The sequence below is a fragment of the Crocodylus siamensis genome, chromosome 2 (assembly GCF_052110815.1).
Source record: "Crocodylus siamensis isolate JL-2025a chromosome 2, ASM5211081v1, whole genome shotgun sequence".
Lineage (NCBI taxonomy): Eukaryota > Metazoa > Chordata > Crocodylia > Crocodylidae > Crocodylus > Crocodylus siamensis.
Window position 1 is genome coordinate 81,190,137 of NC_143396.1, and position 20,702 is coordinate 81,210,838.

Consider the following 20,702-nt stretch of genomic DNA (forward strand, 5'->3'; position numbering starts at 1 on the left):
TACAAATGAATGAGCAGTTTATTAAAAGTTCAATAAGAGCAATACAGTGAGGTGACTCATTGAATATCAGAACTTTGGAGAACTTTTATGTGGGTATGCGTTGTAGATAGTCTGCTGCCACCATATCTAACAACAAGGATATGTAATAAGAGCATGCTTTCTGTCTGTTGCAAAGGAAAGAAGATGGTGAATTAAAGTTTATGTGATAAATTATTCAGGAAGAAATGCAGCATTTTAATAGGTGAGTATTTTAAAATGTATATAGTTAGGGCCTTAATATTAATTCTTTTAATCTTCAAAGTGCTTTGCAAACCTTATTCCCACATGAAGAGTAAATGTTGAATGCAAGGTAACTTGGCTTCCAGCATGAAGTTTTTGCTTTTACTAGTAGCATGGGACATGTGTAAGGGAAGGTTGGAGCATTTACCAAGGCACTTGGTATCAGGAGGGTGAGCAATGGATTGACTCCTGCTTTAGAAACATCAATCATATTTTTTATCAAGGTGTGGCAGGCGAGTGAGACGGAGGTTTAGCCCTGAAGAGGTGGGTGACCAGCAGTGAGATCCAACCCTAAAAGGCCAACCTGTTACACTGATATTAACTTTTATAAACGTGTCCTGCTTCTATTCTGGCATGAAGATCCTCCTTGATTCTTTAGGTTAGTCTTAAATACTCAATTTGTAGTTACTTTAAAGAAAAGGTTAAACAAACTTCATTCGTTCACTGATGAGATTGAATTGGTGTATAATGCTGTGTTTTGCTAGAAACATTTTTCTGTAGATTGATGCAAGTATTTGATGGTTTCTGCTTCTTAGTATACAAGAAGTGTACTGACATGCTAACATTTGTTGGCTTTTCAAAAGCAGCTCTTTAATGATAGTGTTTCAACATCTTAGTAATAAGTGTATTAAATGAATGGATCAAATACTTGGTGAAATTATTGCCACCAAGTTGAGGCATGGAAAAAAATAACAGCAAGTTTATCATATGTTAGTTAACATCAGGTATAAACAAATATGTACAGAATGAATGAAAATACATAAATTGGTAACAAATAAAAATGACATAATTAGGGTATTTTTTTATCAGCAGTACCATTCCAGTATTTTTCTCCTTTGTACATTATAAATTATACAGTATTTCAGATTTGCACATTAGAAGAAGATATTTCCAACATCAAAAAGCAATTCAGTTCATATACACAAGGTGCTGACTGTGCAGTCTTTACTGCGCTATTTAGTACATTTAGTACTTTATAAACAAGTACTATATGACTGCAGTAGCTAGGGTTACTGGAGTTTCTACACAGTAGCATTGCTGAATGGCTTTTAGGTGATGCTGGCTGTGCAATAGCTTAATACTATTGTGCGGTAGTGTTGCATCACGTGTCCTGCCATGTGATGCTACTGTGCAGCAATAGCATCCTCACATGCAACAAGTCACGGCGCAGCCATCGTCTTGTGTAGATGTGGCTACTGCATATGAATCGTAGCAGAGATAAGATTAGTAACATATATATTTCTGTTTTTGTTTGCTGAATTTAGAATAACATTTATTTTTTAATTCCCTTCATAAAACAGCTTAACATTTTAAAGTATTTTGGAAAATGAAAGGGGTAATTTTCATGTAACGCCTTATTTTATATTTCAAAAAATGAAGTGGGTACAAAAAGTAAAAGAAATTTATGAATAAGTTGCCATTGAAAATAATCCCTTTTTGTCTCAATCTGAGAGAGAGAAAATGCCTGTAATACCAAGAACACATTGTAACTATACAGAATATTATGAAATATATATAACTTGCGTCTTCACAGCAGTTTATAAATAAATTAGACTAATGGCTTTGTAGTTTTTAATTCATTATTATATGCATTGTAACATTATATACTAAAGTGCATTGTACTTCTGGAGTGGTCCAGTTTTTATTAGGCCCCCAGTCCTGCAGTCAACTCCTACATAGTGAAGCTCTCTTGAATTTACTGGGGGTTGCACAGGCATTTGGGCTCACCCATGCATATCTGTTTGGAAAGCTAGTTAGTAGGTAGGTTGTAAGTATAAATGGCTGAGGGTGACAGCCTGGCTGTACTGAAGTCGATGATAAAAATCTTACTGACTGACACACAATATACTTCTGCATAAATTGAAGAAAATACATAGCAATTTCACCTGGATTATACCATCCTTGTTTATTACAGATCTGATGGACTTACTAAGTGTTATTCATATTTGTCTCGTCAGCTGATAGATTTTTAACCTAATTTCTTGGAGAAGGATGTGTTTTGTCTTTCGTATTGTGAGAAGACCTTGGTGTTTGTTTCAAGATGTTTGTAATTTTTGGTTTAAACCCCACCCCCATTTGTTGGCAACCTGCCCTGTATTTACTATGATACTTTGACCTAGTTCTGGTAGTTCTAATACTGAGTGAAATTTATTTTAAGTCCTTGTTCTGGAAAAGCCATAATCAGTTGTATGGTACTGCTGAGAGTTGTCACATCCTTGTCAATCTTCTTTCTGTATCTCTATTGACAGTGGGTGCATCATAGAATTGAACTGTTTATTTGCATTTGATTTAAACTGTAATTTTCTTACCAAATTTCTTAAAGATGTTTAAATATTCAAGTTATATTTCCACACACAAATTCTAATACTAATCTTAACTTAATCAGGAGGCAGGTGATTTGCTGGTTATTTTGAAATTTAATAATTCAGAATAATTTTGTTGCGTATCTTTCCTTAAATAGTCAATTAAATGATCTATGTTGGAGGAAAAAATCTCCAGTTACAATTCCTATTTAATTCTTAAAGGTTTAATTATTTTGTAGTCTACTTTTCACCCCGAAGGCTCTAGGACTTTGCTTTTGGCAAACTTGTTATTAATGTGATACAATCTTGATCGTTTTTATTGAATATTCTTGTTTGCTGATAACCTAGGGGAATGACGTATAGAAATCATTCTAGTGCTATATAAGCAGCAGCAGTATGTACTATTTGGCCATTCTGTGTTGTTTGCTTTAAAACTAATAAACAATATTTGTTTAAAAATAACAAACAAACAATATTTGACTACCACACTTTGACTGAATGAGTGGAGTGGCATGTAGATTGTATTGTAAGCCTGTGGGTAGACTTTTGTATTCCATAGAGGTTGTTTGTTCCATTTTGATAACTATAACTTTTTCCCTTCTTTGTTTCTCTTTCTGCTTGCCCTCTGCAGGAAGTAGAGGTTGGTATTATCTTTTGTATTTTCTGTTCCTTTGAGTACTCATCTGTATGTATTGATTTCTTATATCATACTAAATGTGGCTGTTGTTTTCTCCTCCAGGATGATTATTTCCGCACATGGAGCCCGGGTAAACCGTTTGATCAAGGTAAGAGTTTCTGTCTTTTAAATAATTTATAGCTGTAATATATTTTTAATAACTTGTAATATATTATTTTCTTAATTTAACACAGATAAAACTGATACATTTGTGCATTCTTTTTACCCCCAATGTTGCTTATTTAAAAAGGGCCACAAGTTGATACATTTATATTCACTACCATCACAATTATTGGAACATGGAATGAAGAACAATAACTATCATCTGAAGGTTGCCCGATTTGTTTCCCATTTTATATATATGTAAAAGAGATTCAAGTGTTTTTTAATTGTAATTTTTTAGAAGTTTCTATGCTTTGCAGCAGGAACCTGGACAGGCCTTAGATCAAATAGTTGCCATTTGCTGTCCTACTCGTATGTATTTTAATTACAATTTAGTTGAGAGAGTGAGTTGTAGAGGAACAATGTTTGTAGTTTTGTCATGCTCAGTAGATACTGCCAGAAGGTTGCTAATATGTGAATAATGATCATTTGAATATTCTCTCTGAAATGAGTAGGTTCCTTAGTATCTCCTTGAGTCATGGTGAAATGCAACTATAGTTGCAACTGTTGTGAGTGGGCAGGTTATTATTCTTTATTAACCACTAAAGTGTCAACACTTCTTTTTTTTTCCTAGGTATTTTATTATTATATAACATTTAGTTTGCAGGAGCATTCTGTAGAGAAAATAAAAGTGATATAGATGGATAAGAGATGTGAGAATACTACATTATGGTTCTAGAATAACTTGAGTGAATGTGGAGGAGGAAAGGATTTCTATGGGTGATATTTTTTACTGGGCCAACTGCTTGGTTGGGATAGACTCAGACAAGCTTTTGAATACAATGCGTTTTCCAAGTGTGAGTGGTAAAGCAGACAGAGTGCACATTAAAAAAGAAATCGGGGTTGTGAAAAGGAAGGAGAGAGAAAATTCCTAGGGGTAGCAGACAAGCAAATCACAGGAGAAAGGATAGCTTGATTTAGTGGAAGTTCAAAAGCTTTCAAAAGGAAAGAGTGTCATTATCATCTATAGTGTGAAGAAAGAGATTATCTGGAATTAGGGAGATGGTAATATTGCTTGAAGACAATATCAGCATTTAGTCCTTGGTTTTTAGTGTCCAGCCAGTTTATGAATTTTTATTCCCAGGCTTGCCTCTTGAAGATGGTTTGTAAATTTCCCTTGAGCTCCAGGATAGTGAGGCTGGAAAGTGAGTGGCTGTTCTTCAAAAAAGTGTTCTCCTATGTGTGTTCATGGGCCTTGTTTCATTTTCTTGTGATCATTCATTCTGGTGAGTTTTAGTCTAGTTTCACCCACACATTTTCCATCAGGGCATTTGGTACACTGAGAGATGACACCAAATTTTTGGATAGGCCTGTGTAGGATCCATGGATTTTGATGCGTTTGTTGTTGTAGGTGTTGATTGTTGTAACAGTGAAGATATGCACAGGTTTTGCATCTTTTTATGACAAGCAGAGATGTGGGTTTTTCTGGAAAATTTTGAATTGGAAAATTTTCCACTGCCCTAAATAGAGCGTGATCTGATTTAGCATGCTTATTTGACTTATATTTAGTAATTAGAACTTACTTAGCCACAAGTATTTTAACTGAAATATTTGATTAGAACAAAAATTAAATATAGCACGCTTAATGTGGTTGAAATGTATTCAAAGAAGCTCAAAGCTTTATGTGGAAAGAAATTATTTTTATTGGACTACTTGTAAAAATGTAAAGACAATACACAAGAGCATGCACTTCCCTTGTTTAAATTTAAGGGGAAAAAAATGTAGGCACTGAAAACTATTGACACTAATTTTAGCACACCCAAAGGTCTGTGCCTGATATGCCGTGGTTGTCCACCCATCTACTTCAACAGAGTTTAACTCTCTTCCACTGAGGTAATTGCGGCACCTCCAGTTTCACTGTCACTATCTATAAAATCACTTGCACTACTTGTTAGTTCCATTTCAGAATCACAGTGAGGCAAATTTGATTCAGAACTACTTGAACCACATTCTCTTTCACTAAATGATGGTTTTACCAATGAGTCTATGGGCAAGGGCAACTTCTCATCACACTGCATCTTCTTTACTAATTGTGCTTCTGACTGATTCTCCAGAAGGAAGAGATTTTGAGAAATACGAACAAGCTGAGCAGTGCATTCATATGGGTTTAATTTAACCTGCACAGCCAACTAGGTGAATTCATAACCTGATTTTTGGTTTGGATTATTATATGAGTGTATTTACCCTCCTGTTTACAAATCAATAAAACATATACATACTCTGTCACACATTTCTGAGGGATAATCACCTAAAATATTAATTACAACTTTGAAACTGCCAAGCTTGCCTAATATTGTATTGGCATCCATTCGTTGTTAATAATGCATTTAATGAAACAATGAATTTTTAGAAATGGAAAATTTCCCACAGAAAAACAAAGCACTCGAAAATTTTTCATCCCATATCTATGATGGCAAGGCTGTGCCCCATTTTTCATGTCTGTTGAACAGTAGAGGGTTTGCTTCTGATGATACTCATCCAGTTTGGAAGCTTTTTTTAAAGGTTTATTCTAAATTTGCTTTGCTCAGTTTTAAACACATTACTTCATGTTCTGTCCTCTGAAATGGAAGGAGCAGAATTGTTTTTCTTCTTCTTTATGGCAGCCTTTCAGGTATTAGAAAACTTTTATCGCACACCCCTTAATCTCCATTTTTTCTAAACTAAACACTTCTAGGCCTCACAAACTTTCCTCCTGTGGCCTTCATTCCAAACCCTTTGATCATCCATTGTCACTCACTCCTGGATCCTCTCTAGTTTCTGCACACAGTTCTCTGGCCAAGGTCCAGCTAATAGAGTGGCACTACCACATCCCATCTTCCTCTCTTTTTTTGCTTTTATTGGGAGGTGGGGGAACCCTGCTTGACACATTCATTGTTTTTCTTTCATAAGTATAGCACCTTATGTTTGTCTCTGGAATTTTCATTTTCATCTATAACTTAGTTTTATAATTTATCAAGCATTTGCCTACTCATCCTACTGGCAAAAGCAGTTATCATCCTTCGCAGTTTTGTGCCATCTGAAAACTTCCTCAGGAGGCACTCTCTTCCTGTATCCAAGTTTATTAATAAACATGTGAAACAACACTGAATCCAGAACAGATCCCTCTTCAACCCCACCTGAGACCTTCTGTTTATAGTTAGCTCTTGCTTGGAATTGTTCAGTCAGTTTGGTCTCCATCAATTTCTATCTAGCACCCAATTTTTCAATTTACTTTTAGGAATCTCGTGGGATTGTATTAAAAGCCTTAGTAAAGGCCAAGTATACCATGGTCAGTACTTCCTCATCTTCCACTAAACTAATTTCTCTGTCAAAGAAGGAAATCGGGCTGGTTTGGCATGATTTATTCTTAACAAATCTGTGTTGGCTGTGGATGATCAGCTCTTCACCCTGAACTTGTTTACAAATTGACTTTTAAAAAATAGTTTGCTCCAGTAACTCCTCATGTACTGAAGTCAGGCTGACTGGTATGTTTCCTCTGGTCCTCCTTTTCCATTTTTTAAAAGATGATTGCTGTGTCGGGCTATCTCTAGTCACCTTTCTTGTCATCCACAGCTTCACAAATATTGTAGCCATTGGCTCAAAACATTCTTCAGCTAGTTCTGGTAGCACCCTGGGGTGAATTCCATTGGTCCCTGCTGATTTGAGCTCTTTAATGTGCTCTCTATTTGCTGTGAACTGCAAATCTTCTTTGCATTAATTTTTATTTTCTGTTTGGTCATGCCTTTTGTTGTGAAAACTGAATGAAGTACAGTAGTCATTGAGCAGTTGTGCTTTCTTTGTTTCCTGCTAGTAGTTCAATATCTCTGTTGAACAGTGAGTCCAGAATTTAGAGTCTTTCTCTTGAGTCAGTTTTCTCACCCAGGTGCTTACTTATACAATGCAGCCATCTTTCTGCCTGGGGCTTTCCTTTCAATGGGAACACTACCCAAACCCTTTTAACCTCCTGTCTGTAGCTTCATATTAATTTAATTCCTCACAGTACAGTTGTTGCCTACATGGATCAGCGGGAAAAAGTGATTAAGAATCCACAACAAGAGGGATTTTTTTAATTATCACTCCTTTTTTTGACATCGTTGTCATGGATCCCCCACCCTTAGAGCCATATCACTCCTGCCTTTTGGTCTCTAGGGCATGTCTGTTATCTCTTCTGTAACTGTCTGTGTCCCCAGGCCTGGTGTTGGTGACTTTTATAGACTGAATAGTTCGTGCTCCACTCTGCTTCCTTAATCCTCCCCTTTTGCTCTCTTGCTTTCCATGCCTTGTTGGAATTATTTAACTTGGGAAAAGGGAGGCTGCATATGCTCCAAAGTGACTTCTGGTCCGCTGTTGGTCAGGTTGGTACAATAGCAACATTAGCCTTGCGAGTCATTTCTTGGCTTCCGACCTCTCTTCTGGCCGTGCCCATGACTAACAGGTATTAACCATTTATGGTCAGATGGGCTCTGGGCCCTAGTCCAATATGTGGCCCTCTCTAGCCTCTGTGCAAGTGTCCCATTTGGGCTCTCAGCCCCAGTCCAGTGTATGGCCGTCCCTGACCTCTGGCTTGAAGTGTCCTCTCCGGCCTCTGCCTCTCATGGGATAAACTGCAGTTTACTCCCTGCCTGGCTTCTCTTAGCTGATGGTAAGCAATTCCCTGCATCTGGGGCTCCCTGTGGCTGTTGACTGCTCTTAAAGTAACAGGGAGTCCCCGGCTTCTTGTTACATCTTCCATCTGCTGTTTTCTCTGAGTCATTCTTACTAGTAGTTCCCATGCAGGGAGGCTGAGTAGATGTTTTTATTTGTCTGTGTCTCCTGACTTTAGTGATCCTTTTTTGTTTGTTTGTTTCTGGAGATCACATGCTGTCTGTCATCTGTCACTTGGTATACATTTTAGGGTTATATGTCTTTCTTTGTTTGAACACTGCTAATGTACTGTGCTTTGGATATTGTATAATTTCCTTGCATTTCTCTGTTTTCTATTTATGATCTGGTAGATAGCTGAAAAAATAACATTAAAGGGGGAATGCATCAGGAGTAAAGCATAGGAGTGTCTCCTTTCAGTCATCCTTTCATCCACCTCATGTTATGTGATCTGTAATTGAAAGACCAAGCAGTGTTAGCTTGGGAAGGCACTTTTTAATAACTAAAGCTGTCCTAATATTTGCTTTGACAGATTAATGAAGAAAAGATTGCTTAAAAACAAATCTATTGCATATAGATTATGGGATGTTTTCCTGCCAGTACACCACTTTTCCATTTCCATGTGCCAGCCCTGTTACATTCTTTGTCAGGTAATTAACTTTGGACAGTAAATGCCCAACCTTAGTTTTCACTGATACTGGATCAGGGAGGGAGTGTGCCAAAAGAAGAAATTGTTTCTTAAGAATTGGCTAGGAAGGTTTTTGCTACTCTGTGTTTGTAGTCATGCAGACATTCCAAATTAATCAGTTACTTCTACATTTTTATTATTTTTCTGAGTGAAAATAATATTACTGACTAGATCAAAAAATAAAATAGACAACCATCTCAATGAACCCGTACTATATCACTGGGGCCCTAGTGTTCTAGGAATGGTCTAGGAAAATAATGTGATGATAAAAATTAGACTAAAAATACTAATAAAATGACATTTAAGTATTTGTAAATTGAATCCATTTGTTCAGGTGAAAAAAAATCCTGTTACATTTGGCCACAAAATTAGACATTTTAGTTGGATGGCCATTCTCACCTTTTAGGATGCAACAGTGAAACAATGCCTGCAACTGAAAACTGTTTTATAGCAACTGAAAACTGAATTTACTATTGGGGAAAAGTACTTCCCCAACAAGTAACATCCCCTGTATTTGTCAATAAAAACAGGTACAGCAGTGGCAACAGCAGTATAATTATTCCTCACAGTTTTTCATATCATTTTTCACAGGGAAAAGAGAGAAGCTACAGAAGATTAGGCCTGGAGAACAGGGATGGGATTTTTAAAAATGTTTATAAGCTATCTAAAGCTTTGGGTTTAAGCATTTGGTAATGGTGATATTTAGGATGAGATTAGAAGTTACAATTAATTAAGGGTACTAAGAATATGAAGAATTATACATTCCAGCTTGAAGGGCCATCCCTAGGGGGGTGTGAATCAGAGTGACGGCCCTGGGCCCTGCACTTTGGGGGGCCCCGTGGTCAGTGCTGTATAGGCCCCATTGTGGCTGCCATGCAGAACCGCTGCAGGGCTCTGCTGGTTGTGCCACTGCCAAACACACCAGCTCTGGCTGCTTGCTACGCCCCCCTCTGCTCCGCCAGCTCTGGCCACTCACCAGAGTAAGTGAAGTAACTTAGGTTCAGAATGGGTTAGCCTGATCTATCGAACAGCTGTACATGTTTGGAGTGTAGCCCCAGGGCTGGAAAAGCCCAGCTGCTCACCTCAGCCCTGGGGCTGTGCCCTTCCCTTCCCTTCTACCCCTCCCCACCTGACCAGGCTATTTTTAGCTCTTTACCCTCTCCTATGCCCAGACAATTCACACCCCCATGGACCTGCCAGTTCCCCCCGCCCCCCCCCCCCCCCCCCGATCCTGTCAAACTCCCTGCTATTCTGAGTTAATATTTCAGTTTCTCTGCACAGCTCACAGGATTGGTAAACACTTGTACGTGTTAATCCCTGTCTATGTGCACATGGCTTAGTGAGCCACACAAATGTAGACCAAGTCTAGTGAATGAGTGTACTCACCTTTTAACAGAGGAGGTTGCTTTTTAGCAGTTATAACTGTTATGGTGCATTCTAGTGTAGCCAGTTATTTTGTTGCAAGCATACAGTATTATTCTATGCCATTTAGGGGTGCACTGATTTTTGTGGCCAGTACCGATAGACAATTTTTAAGGAGGCATATTGGCCAATACTGATCCAATTTCCGATACAGTAGTGTGAAGCTGCTAAGTTTGTTGTGGTGGAAGGGGAGAGGGGAGGGAAGGGACGTGGAGGGGGCAGATCAAGGCCCCTGCGGTGAGGGAAGGATTGGGCCTGGGACTGGGGCAGATGTTGCCCAGCTGGGGCAGGGCAAGGCATGGTACAGAGCTGTGGCTTGTCTAGGGGGCACGGGAGGGGGGAGTGGCTCTTGCTGCTGTGAACACCCTGAGGGGGCATGGGTCATGGTGTGTGCCCCAGATCTGCATGGGGTACAGGCAAGGCAGGATGCAGCTCCAGGTTGGGGGTGGTGCTGGGCAGGTGGCAGTGGAAGTGCTGGGAGGGGATTATGGGAGAGGGCTGCAGACACTTCAAAAATTGCTGTAGCTGCTGGTGCCATGCACTCCACGCAGACAAACGCTCCCCCATGCCCTCCTGGACAAGTGGCAGGAGCAGTGGCAGGAGCTGCTGCATGAGTGAATGAGCTGCCATATGAGCTGCATGCAGCAGTGGGAGCTGCTCTCTCCCTCCTTTCCCACATCCCAGACAAGCTGTAGCTCCATCCCATATCGCCCCACCCTGGCTAGGCAGCTGCAGCCGCAGCCCCAGCGCTGGGGCCTTGATTTGCACCCCCACACCCCGTCCCTTCCACCACAGCAGACTTATAAGCTGCAGCATAGCTCTCCATGCTGCCAGCTGTGCTCCTCACTACCTATGTGTTACACTGTGGCTGTGTGCATGCATGGCCCAATTTTTGCCCAAATTATTGGCCATATCAGGCTGATTTTCTAAATAGACAATTTTCTTTATATTGGTGCCGATCCGATATCGGACTGATGTATTGGTGCACCTCTAACACCATTATGTGTTTGTACTCCTTCATACTTATTCAGTACTTGGCTGACTCTACCAAAGAGAGCTCATCTACATGTGATGCTATGTCATTGCAGTAATGCACTATAGCAATATGGTGTCCAGGGGCAAAACCCGTGATGCCGCAGCTACATCACAGTAGCGACATGCTTCCCAATTATAGCGCATCACTATGGCAATGTAGTGCCTAAAAATAACCATGTACATGGCACAGTACCAGTTGGTGTGCTAAAAGGAAGTACTAAATGATCAGGCAGTAACAGCTGTGCCATAGTGGCATGTGTAGGTGCATCCACAGTGTATTAAATAGGATAGTATTTTCTTTTTTAAATTACGGATGTAAATACCTCCTAATAGGGATGTGGAATGAAATGTCTATCTCATTTGATTCAGTTTGTAAACCACTATGGAACACTGAGTCTAACTGGATTATATTCATATTGTAACCCAAATCTATTTCCATTTAATCTTTTTGGAAACAAAACCCTGGACTAAGTCTTACAAGAATATTCTTTCAGATCTACAAGAGAAAGGGAAAAGGTAGCAGAAGACTAGTGCTGTATCACTTGAATTATTTATCGTTTTAGAGCCAAGTTTTAAAGGGATATCTAAAGTAAGGTTTTAAGCATTAGGTATTACGTTTATCAACTCAATATCCATATGCGTGGAATAATTGTAATTTTCTTAAATTATTGTCATATTTTGACTAATATCAACATTTTAATCTTTAATTAAGCATTGAAATCTATTAGCTTGGGTTCTGAACCCCATTTAGTCTGGTTTTGAAATCAGGGATATCTAGACGGCATCAACATTTTACATTAGCAGTTTTGATGTGGGATTAGGACCTAATTTTTGCTATGTCTTTATCATTACAATTCTCAATGAGGCAGCTGCTCTCCCTTAAGTAAGGTCATCTAGTAAAGTGCAAATAACTACCTGCTAAACAGAAAGATGATGGTGCTCTGTTGCTTTAAGGGCCAAATTTTACCTTTTTAAGGGCAAAATACAAATATATAATAAATTACCCATTCTGCTCCCACAGAAGATGGAAAAAAGCTTTAAATGAGATCAGGATCAAACCCAGAATCTGTTACATGAGGTTATTATAACACCCCTGCTACAGTACTGAGCAGTCTGGCCATTATAATGGGAGAACAGTTTCTTGAGGACAAAACATTATAGGTCCTAATCTAGCACAAAATAGAACTAAATCCTAATCCCACATCCAAATCTGCTAATGCAGAATGCTGCTGCTGTCTAGATCCTACTGATTTGAATGCCATTCTAGAGGGGTTCACGACTCTTCAGCCTGGAGAAGCAAAGGCTTAGGGGGGACTTGGTGGCAGCCTATAAATATATGAGAGATGTGCAGCAAGAACTGGGAGAACATCTGTTCACCTGGAAACTTCTTTACCATCTGAGTTTCCAGAGTCTGGAATAGACCCCGCCCCCCAGAAGTATTGTGCAAGCACCCACTCTCAATACCTTTAAGAATCGCTTGGATGCTGATCTTGCCCAGTTGACTTCCTGTCCCTTGGGCAGGGGGCTGGACCCAATGATCTTGCGAGGTCTCTTCCAGCCCTAATGCCTATGACCTCCAGGCTGATAGATCTCAATGCTTAATTAAATGTTTAGTTTCACATTTGTATTGGTAACACCAGGGTTTACTTTTGGATTTTATTTATTTCACTTTTAGTTGCCTTTTTAGGAACTAATCTGTAAATGTTTATAAAAGAATGTACTAAATGCGCAAGCTGCAACAAAATCAAAATGCTGATAAATGATCGTGAACTCAATTGCAGAAAAGATAAATTTGCCATTTACTATGATGCAATGGATTTTAAGAATCCAGGTCTTTAATTAAAGTATCCTTTCTTTTCTAGACCTAAGTAATAACTTGCTGTTCATGCTACAGTTTCAAATAGACACACTTACATTTTTTCAGAAAAAGAAAAAAGTATATTCATATTTTTGCTTTCGTCTTTATAGAATCTTGTGAAGAACCTATTTGTATTTTATTTTTTAATATTCTTCCTGTTCTTTATGAAAATTAGTAAAATAGGTAGTTCTGATTTCTTTTTAGTTTTAAAAAGGTGACCCCCCCCCCCCCACTTGCTGCGCTGGGTGGCGTTTGCCACTCCTGTCTTTGGGCTGCCCAGTGCGCAAGCTCTGGGCAGGCAGCATCAGCCAACACTGCCCAGCACGGCAAGCGGCAGGGCCGCAGCTGCTGCCACCATGCGCAGCCCCACGGGCGAGCCTGGAGCCGATGTGGGTCCCAGACTGGCTGCAGGGGCAGGTTTAAAGCTGGTGCTAAGTGTGTGTGTGGGGGAAAGTGGCCCCTCACCTGCCCTGTGCCTGGTGCCCCGCGCTGCAGTGCTCGCAGCCGATGTAGGGTGGCCTGTACCTGCTCAGGACAGCCCTGCGCAGGCTGCAAGTGGTTGCAGCAGGGAGCGCCAGCCACGGAGGGGGGGAAGGGGGGGTGCTTTTCCCTACGCTCTACACCAGCTCCTCCCCTGCCCTCACCCCCACGCCTTACCAGAGTTTCCAGCACCAGGGCAGCCATGTGGTCCCAGGCTGGGGAGATAGGGCCAGGTGGGCCCTGCTATTGCAGGAGCACACCGGGCTTCCCCTGGGCCCTATTGCCCCTGGTTTCTGTCATTTTTGACGGGAACCAGAGACAGAGAAATATTAATTTTCACAAATTTTTAAGGGCTGTGTGGACCAGATAGAATGGCCCCGTGGGCCAGATGCAGCCTGCGGGCCATATTTTACCCACCTCTGCTTTAATCTCACCAAATTGAATTGGAACCCTCCGAATCGATTTGGAGCAATGTGGAAAGATTCAGGGATTTGCACATAGGCACTGCTTTAAATCTTTTTTCTACATACCTCAAGGTACCAGGTGGCTTGTGAATACTGCGATGGTGGGGTGGATGGAGCATCCCACAGGAGTGCAGCGGGGCTAGACCAGAACCACATGTGGTCCAGTTCTGAGTCTTCTGGGGAGCGCACGGGGGGGCATCCCCTTCACTCTGGGCTCAGTATGTAGAATAACATTTAAAGCTATGTCTATGGGTGAATCGCTGATTCTCCGATACAGCCAATCAGAGTGCTCCAAGCATGGGGGAGCATTGCCATGATTCTGAAGCTTCTCTGAGAACTGGACAGAAGGTGTGGGAGCCGAGGCCAGCAGCACTCGGCTCCCCCACCCCAGACCCTTCAAGAGGCAGAACAGCATCAGCATGGAGCATTAGGTGGCGGCACTCTATCCAAGCCTCCACTCCCTTCCGCCCCCCATCATTCTTGAAGGGCGATTGGGTAATATGTATGTGTATATATATGTATATGTGTGTGTGTGTATGTATTATTCTGTGCTCCCTTAATAGAAAATTGATATTTCTTTTTTGCATCATAAGTAAAATAGTCTATAATTCAAATCTGTTTAGTATTTTTATAAACAGAAATAACAAACAGTAAAAAGGTTCACTTTTTACCGTGCAGCATGACTTGCTTATTTTCAGTTAAGCATATGCTTAAGTATTTGCTGTATTGAAATTAGAATGTTCAGCATCTTACCCACTGAGGCATACATTTTATCCTCCAAGGTTAGGGACAGAAATTACACATAAACTGGTATAAGAAACCTATCTAACCCTGTAAGAAAATAGAAGTTCAGTGCACATAGACTGATTTAAAAATTGCAGAATCTGGTTTAAAATGCGTCTGTATGGATGTAGTATCAGACTGCATCACTTTAGGTTAGACCAGTCTATCATACTTTTGTTCCAGATCCCTTCGTGACACAAGTTAGGTTGCAGTCCCCCAGCATCCCAGGATACGTTGTGGCTCCCTCATAATACCCTTCTTGCAGGGTGGGCTCATCTGCTCCAGCTAAGCCAGGCAACCCTACCTCTGGGTTGTTACAGAGGTGAGGCAGCAAAGCCTCTGCTTCCCAGCCTGGCTAGGGCTTCCTGAACCTCACCATGACCCTGGTCCCCAGCTGGGGTCTTCATGGGTTGGGGAGAGGTGGGAGCTTTCACCCTAGCAGCCTGGCTCTACCAGCAGTGAACCCCCCAGCCCTGCCCCCTCACCAACTCCCTGCCTCCCTCACCAACTCCCTGCCTTTCAGACACACATACACACCCATATATATTAGTATTAATATGAATTACTATATTAATATGCTAATGTTCTCACTCATATATATCTATATATATATGTAGCTATATATATAGATAGAAATATCAATATCTGTATAGCTACATATATATTTTCACCATAACAAATTGTTAACTCTTTCTAAAAATTCAGTCTTAAAAAATGTAAGTGAAAAAATAAGAGCTATTACACTGAGGCCACATCACATCACAAACTGTCACTAAAATATAACCAAAAAACTTATAGAGAAGAAATAAGAATATCTAGTCTGAGCAGGTGATCATTCCACAATCATTCACAATCCAAAAGGAAAAAGAAAAGATAAAAAAACACAACTCCCAGCAATAGTAAACTAGAAATACGGAATTATTGTTCTCAGTGGCTTTTACAGAAAACAGTGCAACATTAGTAATATTGAGCTCTTAAAGACTAAGCTGTAATTAAGTGAAAATAGTAGGCCTGGTGATAGGAGCAACAGCTGTGAATATTTATTTTAAATTGCAAGTTATGTAGTTATTCTAGTTAAGGTTATATAGTTGTTCTCGTTATAAACCTGAGATTTTGGATTAAGTACTTTAGTAGTTCTAAATTGGTTCAGGCTGAAACTATGACTCGTGAATCTGTAATATTTTAACATCCCACCTCTTTTTTTATGCCATGATCCTGCAGTTGTTGAAAATGGGCAGACTGCTTGGATTGCTGTTTCTGTATGAAATTCCATTGATTTATTAAAAGTAGTATATTTGTAATGCTTTGCCATCAGTGAATCCATTGGTTTCTTCCCTACCAGAGATAACATTTATGCTAACTACAAGATATAGATCCAAACGCTGTTTAAGTCATACATATTAAAGCTACTTTTCCAAGCCAGTCCTGCTGTTACAATAGTGTGCCCACTATTGTGTCATCTTTTGAAAAGTGTATGTACACTCTGTTGGAAGTCAGCAGTTTTCAAGTCCCTTATGAATACAACTTCTGACCACAGCAATATTTTGTGTAGTGTGGACGTTAAGGAAAGGTTGGTGACTTTTAATGCATAAATCCTTGAGATCTATACACATTGGCTTGATCGTAACAGATAATGTTTTATGTTCTTTGGTATCAACTATGATTTGTAGAAGATTCAAGAAATAATGTATCTAAATTTCCCATGCAGGTAGTATTACATTTAACAGCTTTCTGTTTGAGTTCCTAAGCTCTTCTTGAATTTTTTTGGAAATCATTTTTGTGTTTTTTACCTTGAATTTCACATCTAGCTTGCCACAAGCATTCATTGCTCCTTGCATTTATTGTTTGTGGGCCATAGAACTTTCCTCTTCTTCTGTCTAAAATGTTCTCTTTCATTTAATCCCACATTAATACTTATTTTGTTTTATAATTACTCCTGATAACCTCTTTGTTCTTAGTTTCCAGTCCTCCTGTGTTCCTCCAAGAAGACTGTTTGCATTTACATGGAGTTAAACACAGCACTTTTTCCTCTGCTATTTAGTTTTAACCTGTGTTGAGAGGTGTGGAAGGACTGCTGCCTGAAATTTTGTCCAGCATTTTTTCAACTATGTCATTGGGCCAATAAATGATGTATAAAAAATCTGTTCCCTCTCACATATTTCCTGGACCATCACAGCTGTACCACTTCTAACCTACTAAATCATAAAATGAGAATTTAATTTTAATAGTTTCTCACTTCACTTTGCTTGTATACTTTGTTTTACTCTAAAAGGCATTTCTGTTATTATGATATGTGGCATAATTGCTTACATGGACAGATATGAGATGTTCTGTTGGCATTAATAGTACACAACCACCCAGACATTGTGATGAGCATGCACCCTCATTATTAAAATTTAAACCTCCATTTACTGTAAAAGTTGTACTTCAAAATGTGTTTACTTCAAGATACTGAAAATATTTTGATTCTCTGTTTCTGAAGAAACCAGTGACCTTAGTCTAGGAAGAGGAGTTTGTATCCATGGACACTTAGTGCTACATATCTGATGGCTTCTATCCATTTGAGCTATTAAAATATAATTTTCTGTTGTTTCAGAGATAATTAGGTTTTTTTTTGTCTGGAAAAAAATAATTCTGTTTCATGAAATAGGCATTCTGCTTTTGTGTTATGCTAATTATTCTGTATTAAGAGAGATGTAAAGCTGAAATCATGATGATGAAAATGATGCACGGAATATGATCTCTTTTACCAAGTTAAAAAAAAATAAAGCAAAACTTTTATCGGTTCTAACTTTCACAAGGAATAAAACATAGGAAAAGAATACCAATAACATTTATTTTTAGAACACAACTGGTTTTAAAGCTTGAATGGTGTGGCTATTAGGGCTGTGCGAAGCTTCAGTTACTAATTCAGTTCGGCTCAACAAGGCAGCCAAATCTCCAAATCAAATCAGGAGACCCTTTAATCTCTCTGAATTGAATTGAAACCCTCCAAGCTGATTCAGAGAGATTCAGTGAATTGAAACAGATGCAGCTTTAAATGTTTTTTCTACATACCTCAAGGTACAAGGCGGCTGAGATGCTGGGGCAGATGGAGCATCCTATGGCAGCGTTGCATGGGGGTCCCTAGTGCACTCGGCAGTGGACCTGAAAGTGAACTAGAAGCACTTCTGGTCCATTTCTGGGTCCTCCGGGGAGCATGCGGGGGATTCCATCTCACCCCCCTGCTCGGCAACTGGTGCCTCCTGGGTCTGGGGGGGCACCTGGGGTCCCCCCATGGCTGATTACTGAGCCGGGGAAGCACAGGACGTCCCCTGCATGCTCCCCGGAGGACCCAGAAGTAGACCAGAAGTACTTCCGGAAGTACTTCCAGTCCACTTCTGGGTTTGCTGCCGAGCACACAGGAGGGCCTCCTGAGCTCCTGTGGGACATTCCATCCACCCTACACAGCATTCACGAGCTGTGGCTGGTACCGTGAGGTATGTAGAAAAAACATTTAAAAGCTGTGTCTAAGGCCAGATTGCTAATTCTCTGAATCAGCACCAAATCTTCAGATTTGGATTTGGCTGAATCAAACTGGGACAGTGATCCAAATCAATGAATCAAATCACTATCCCTGATTCGGGCTGAATCTGAATCCAAATCGAATATGGCCTGCTCCACACAACCGTAGTAGCTATTGAATAGACTTGTATCTACAAAGGTATTTGCATAATTCCTGAAGCAAGAGACCACCTCTCTTTTTCCTCAAGGGAAATATCTTGAAGGATAGGTTAAATATTTTCATGAAACAGATAAATTATGAAATATTTTCATGGAGGATGAACCACCCTGAAGGTATTGTTGTGGCAGTAAAATATTTTTTTGGAACACATGACTGCATTGTATTTGGTTATTATAGTAGCATCTTATAGTAGATATGGGTTTACCCAGGTTTACAGTCGAAATGAAATTGAAGCAATTTCAGCTCTTACATTTTGGTTACTATGTTTTTATAGCCTTTTGTGCTTCATCAACCAAGTTCCATAATAATGCCAGTGACCAAGAATTATATATTGCATACATCCATTTAACTATTTCAATGTTAAAATTGATCTCCCCAGGGTAACTAAAGGATATTATAACCTGGCAAAATAAATAAGGTATAAAACACACTTGGAAGAGTGATTTTTAAATGACTGATTATCAGACCAGACTTTTCGGAAATCCTTCAAAATACAGGCTTGAGTTTAATAAATTTGTGAATAAAATGCAGCTCAACTGTTTTAAATAAGATGTTACAGAAGTTTATACAGATCAATTAACATAGGGTTCCAGGACTTATAGAAAGGATTATCACAATAAAATTGTATTATCACACAAGTTTATACTAACTAATTTTACAGTGTTTTCTTGAAAATATTTTGTCCTTAGTTTTGATCTGGATTCCTAACATCAAATATCACCTTAATGATTGGAAGCTACTTGCAATTTATCCTGAAATTTATCAACAGATGTCACCATCTGGAATACCTAACATTAAACTTGGAAAATAGGCAGGATTAACTCAGGTTAGCTAATAATGTATGATCCTCCCCTGCCTTTTGCCTAATGCCGGACTATTGCAGTTAACTGCCACTCTCTCTACTAAATTTAGATGAACTTTTTTGACAGATTTCCAAAACCATGGCAAACTCTTTAGGTTTTTATTGTGGCTTGCCAGTAATTTTGTAAAGAATTAAGTAATAGACTTCAAAATTGTTTCCATGTGTCTATGTGAGTTTTACCTTTTAATAGATCTATTCCTCAGGACACTTAGGCTAGGGACAGAAGTTACACATAAACTGGTTTAAGTAATCAGAAACTGGTTTAAACCTATAACAGACCATAAGTTCAATGCATATAAACTAGTTTCAAAATGGCCAAAAAGGGTTTAAGATAAACCTGATTGAATGTAGTATAAGGCTTAACTGATTGAGGTCAAACCATTTTATGGAACTTCTGTCCCAGACCCCTTCCTGGTTTAATTTAAATTAGAGTCCCCCTAACACGCTTTTTAGCCCTAGGCTGTGCTGGGCTGTGTTGTGCTGTATGCTTCATAGAACAGGGCTGGTCCTGCCTCTCCTACTTAGCTGAAGCACTATTACTGCTCTGGCTGGTTGAGAAGGGAGTGGGGGACTGCAGCAAGGATTTGCTTGTCAGGGTCACAGCAGAGTCTGCTAGGCTTCCCTTTCCCCTCCCCCCTTGCTCCTCAAGCAGGGATTCCCCCTTCCCCCTTGCTGCTTCCTGCTCAAGCAGGGATTCCCCCCTCTCTCCCTTCTCCCATGGCATGGACCCCAGCCAGCATCTGGCCACAACCTCCCCCCCCGCCCCCTGCTAGCTAATGCTGAGAGGGGTGTGTGTGTGTGTCTCCAATTTCCCTGGAATGGAGGTAAACAGAGCAAGTGTCCACTTGGGGCTTTCTGGAACTATTCAGCAGGTCAGTTGGGAATGTCAGTCAGCCAGTCAGGGCTGCAGCTCTCCCTTCTTCTTTCCTGAGCAAGAAGCCAGTAGCTTGCAAATGCATTGCAAATCCCTAATGAGAGAGATGCTTTTATTTTTTTTTGTAGAGAATTTCAATTTCTACAAAAGATTGAAAGGCATGCCCCACCCTGAAACCCTTATATCAAATGAAGTTTCACTATGCAGTGATTTAATGCTGGTGATTGCTTCTGCACATCTGTTACTGAGCCTGGTTAGAGTGTAGCTTCCTGGTCCCACATTCTGTCGGTGTTCAATGGGGACAGACGGAGGTCTGAGAAATGACCTGGTTTGCAATGAATGGGGCCTGTCAGTGCTGTCACTTCGCGAGTTAGCCAAATATGAACCACTAGCTAGCAAGATAATAACAAGATGGCAGCATATCTGCGTGGAACAAACAAGTTCACACTGTCACACTACCCTCATCAGCTCT

General features: G+C 39.9%; 1 protein-coding gene across 1 annotated transcript in view; it reads left to right on the forward strand.

Annotated features, from left to right (window-relative positions):
• The window catches only part of SPOCK3 (SPARC (osteonectin), cwcv and kazal like domains proteoglycan 3), a 513,922-nt gene that overhangs the window by 162,396 nt on the left and 330,824 nt on the right, over window positions 1-20,702 (forward strand). Inside the window, exon 3 of the mRNA XM_090036237.1 lies at window positions 3,322-3,367. Coding sequence (XP_089892363.1) covers window positions 3,322-3,367 — 46 coding nt within the window. The remainder of the gene's footprint in view (window positions 1-3,321; window positions 3,368-20,702) is intronic.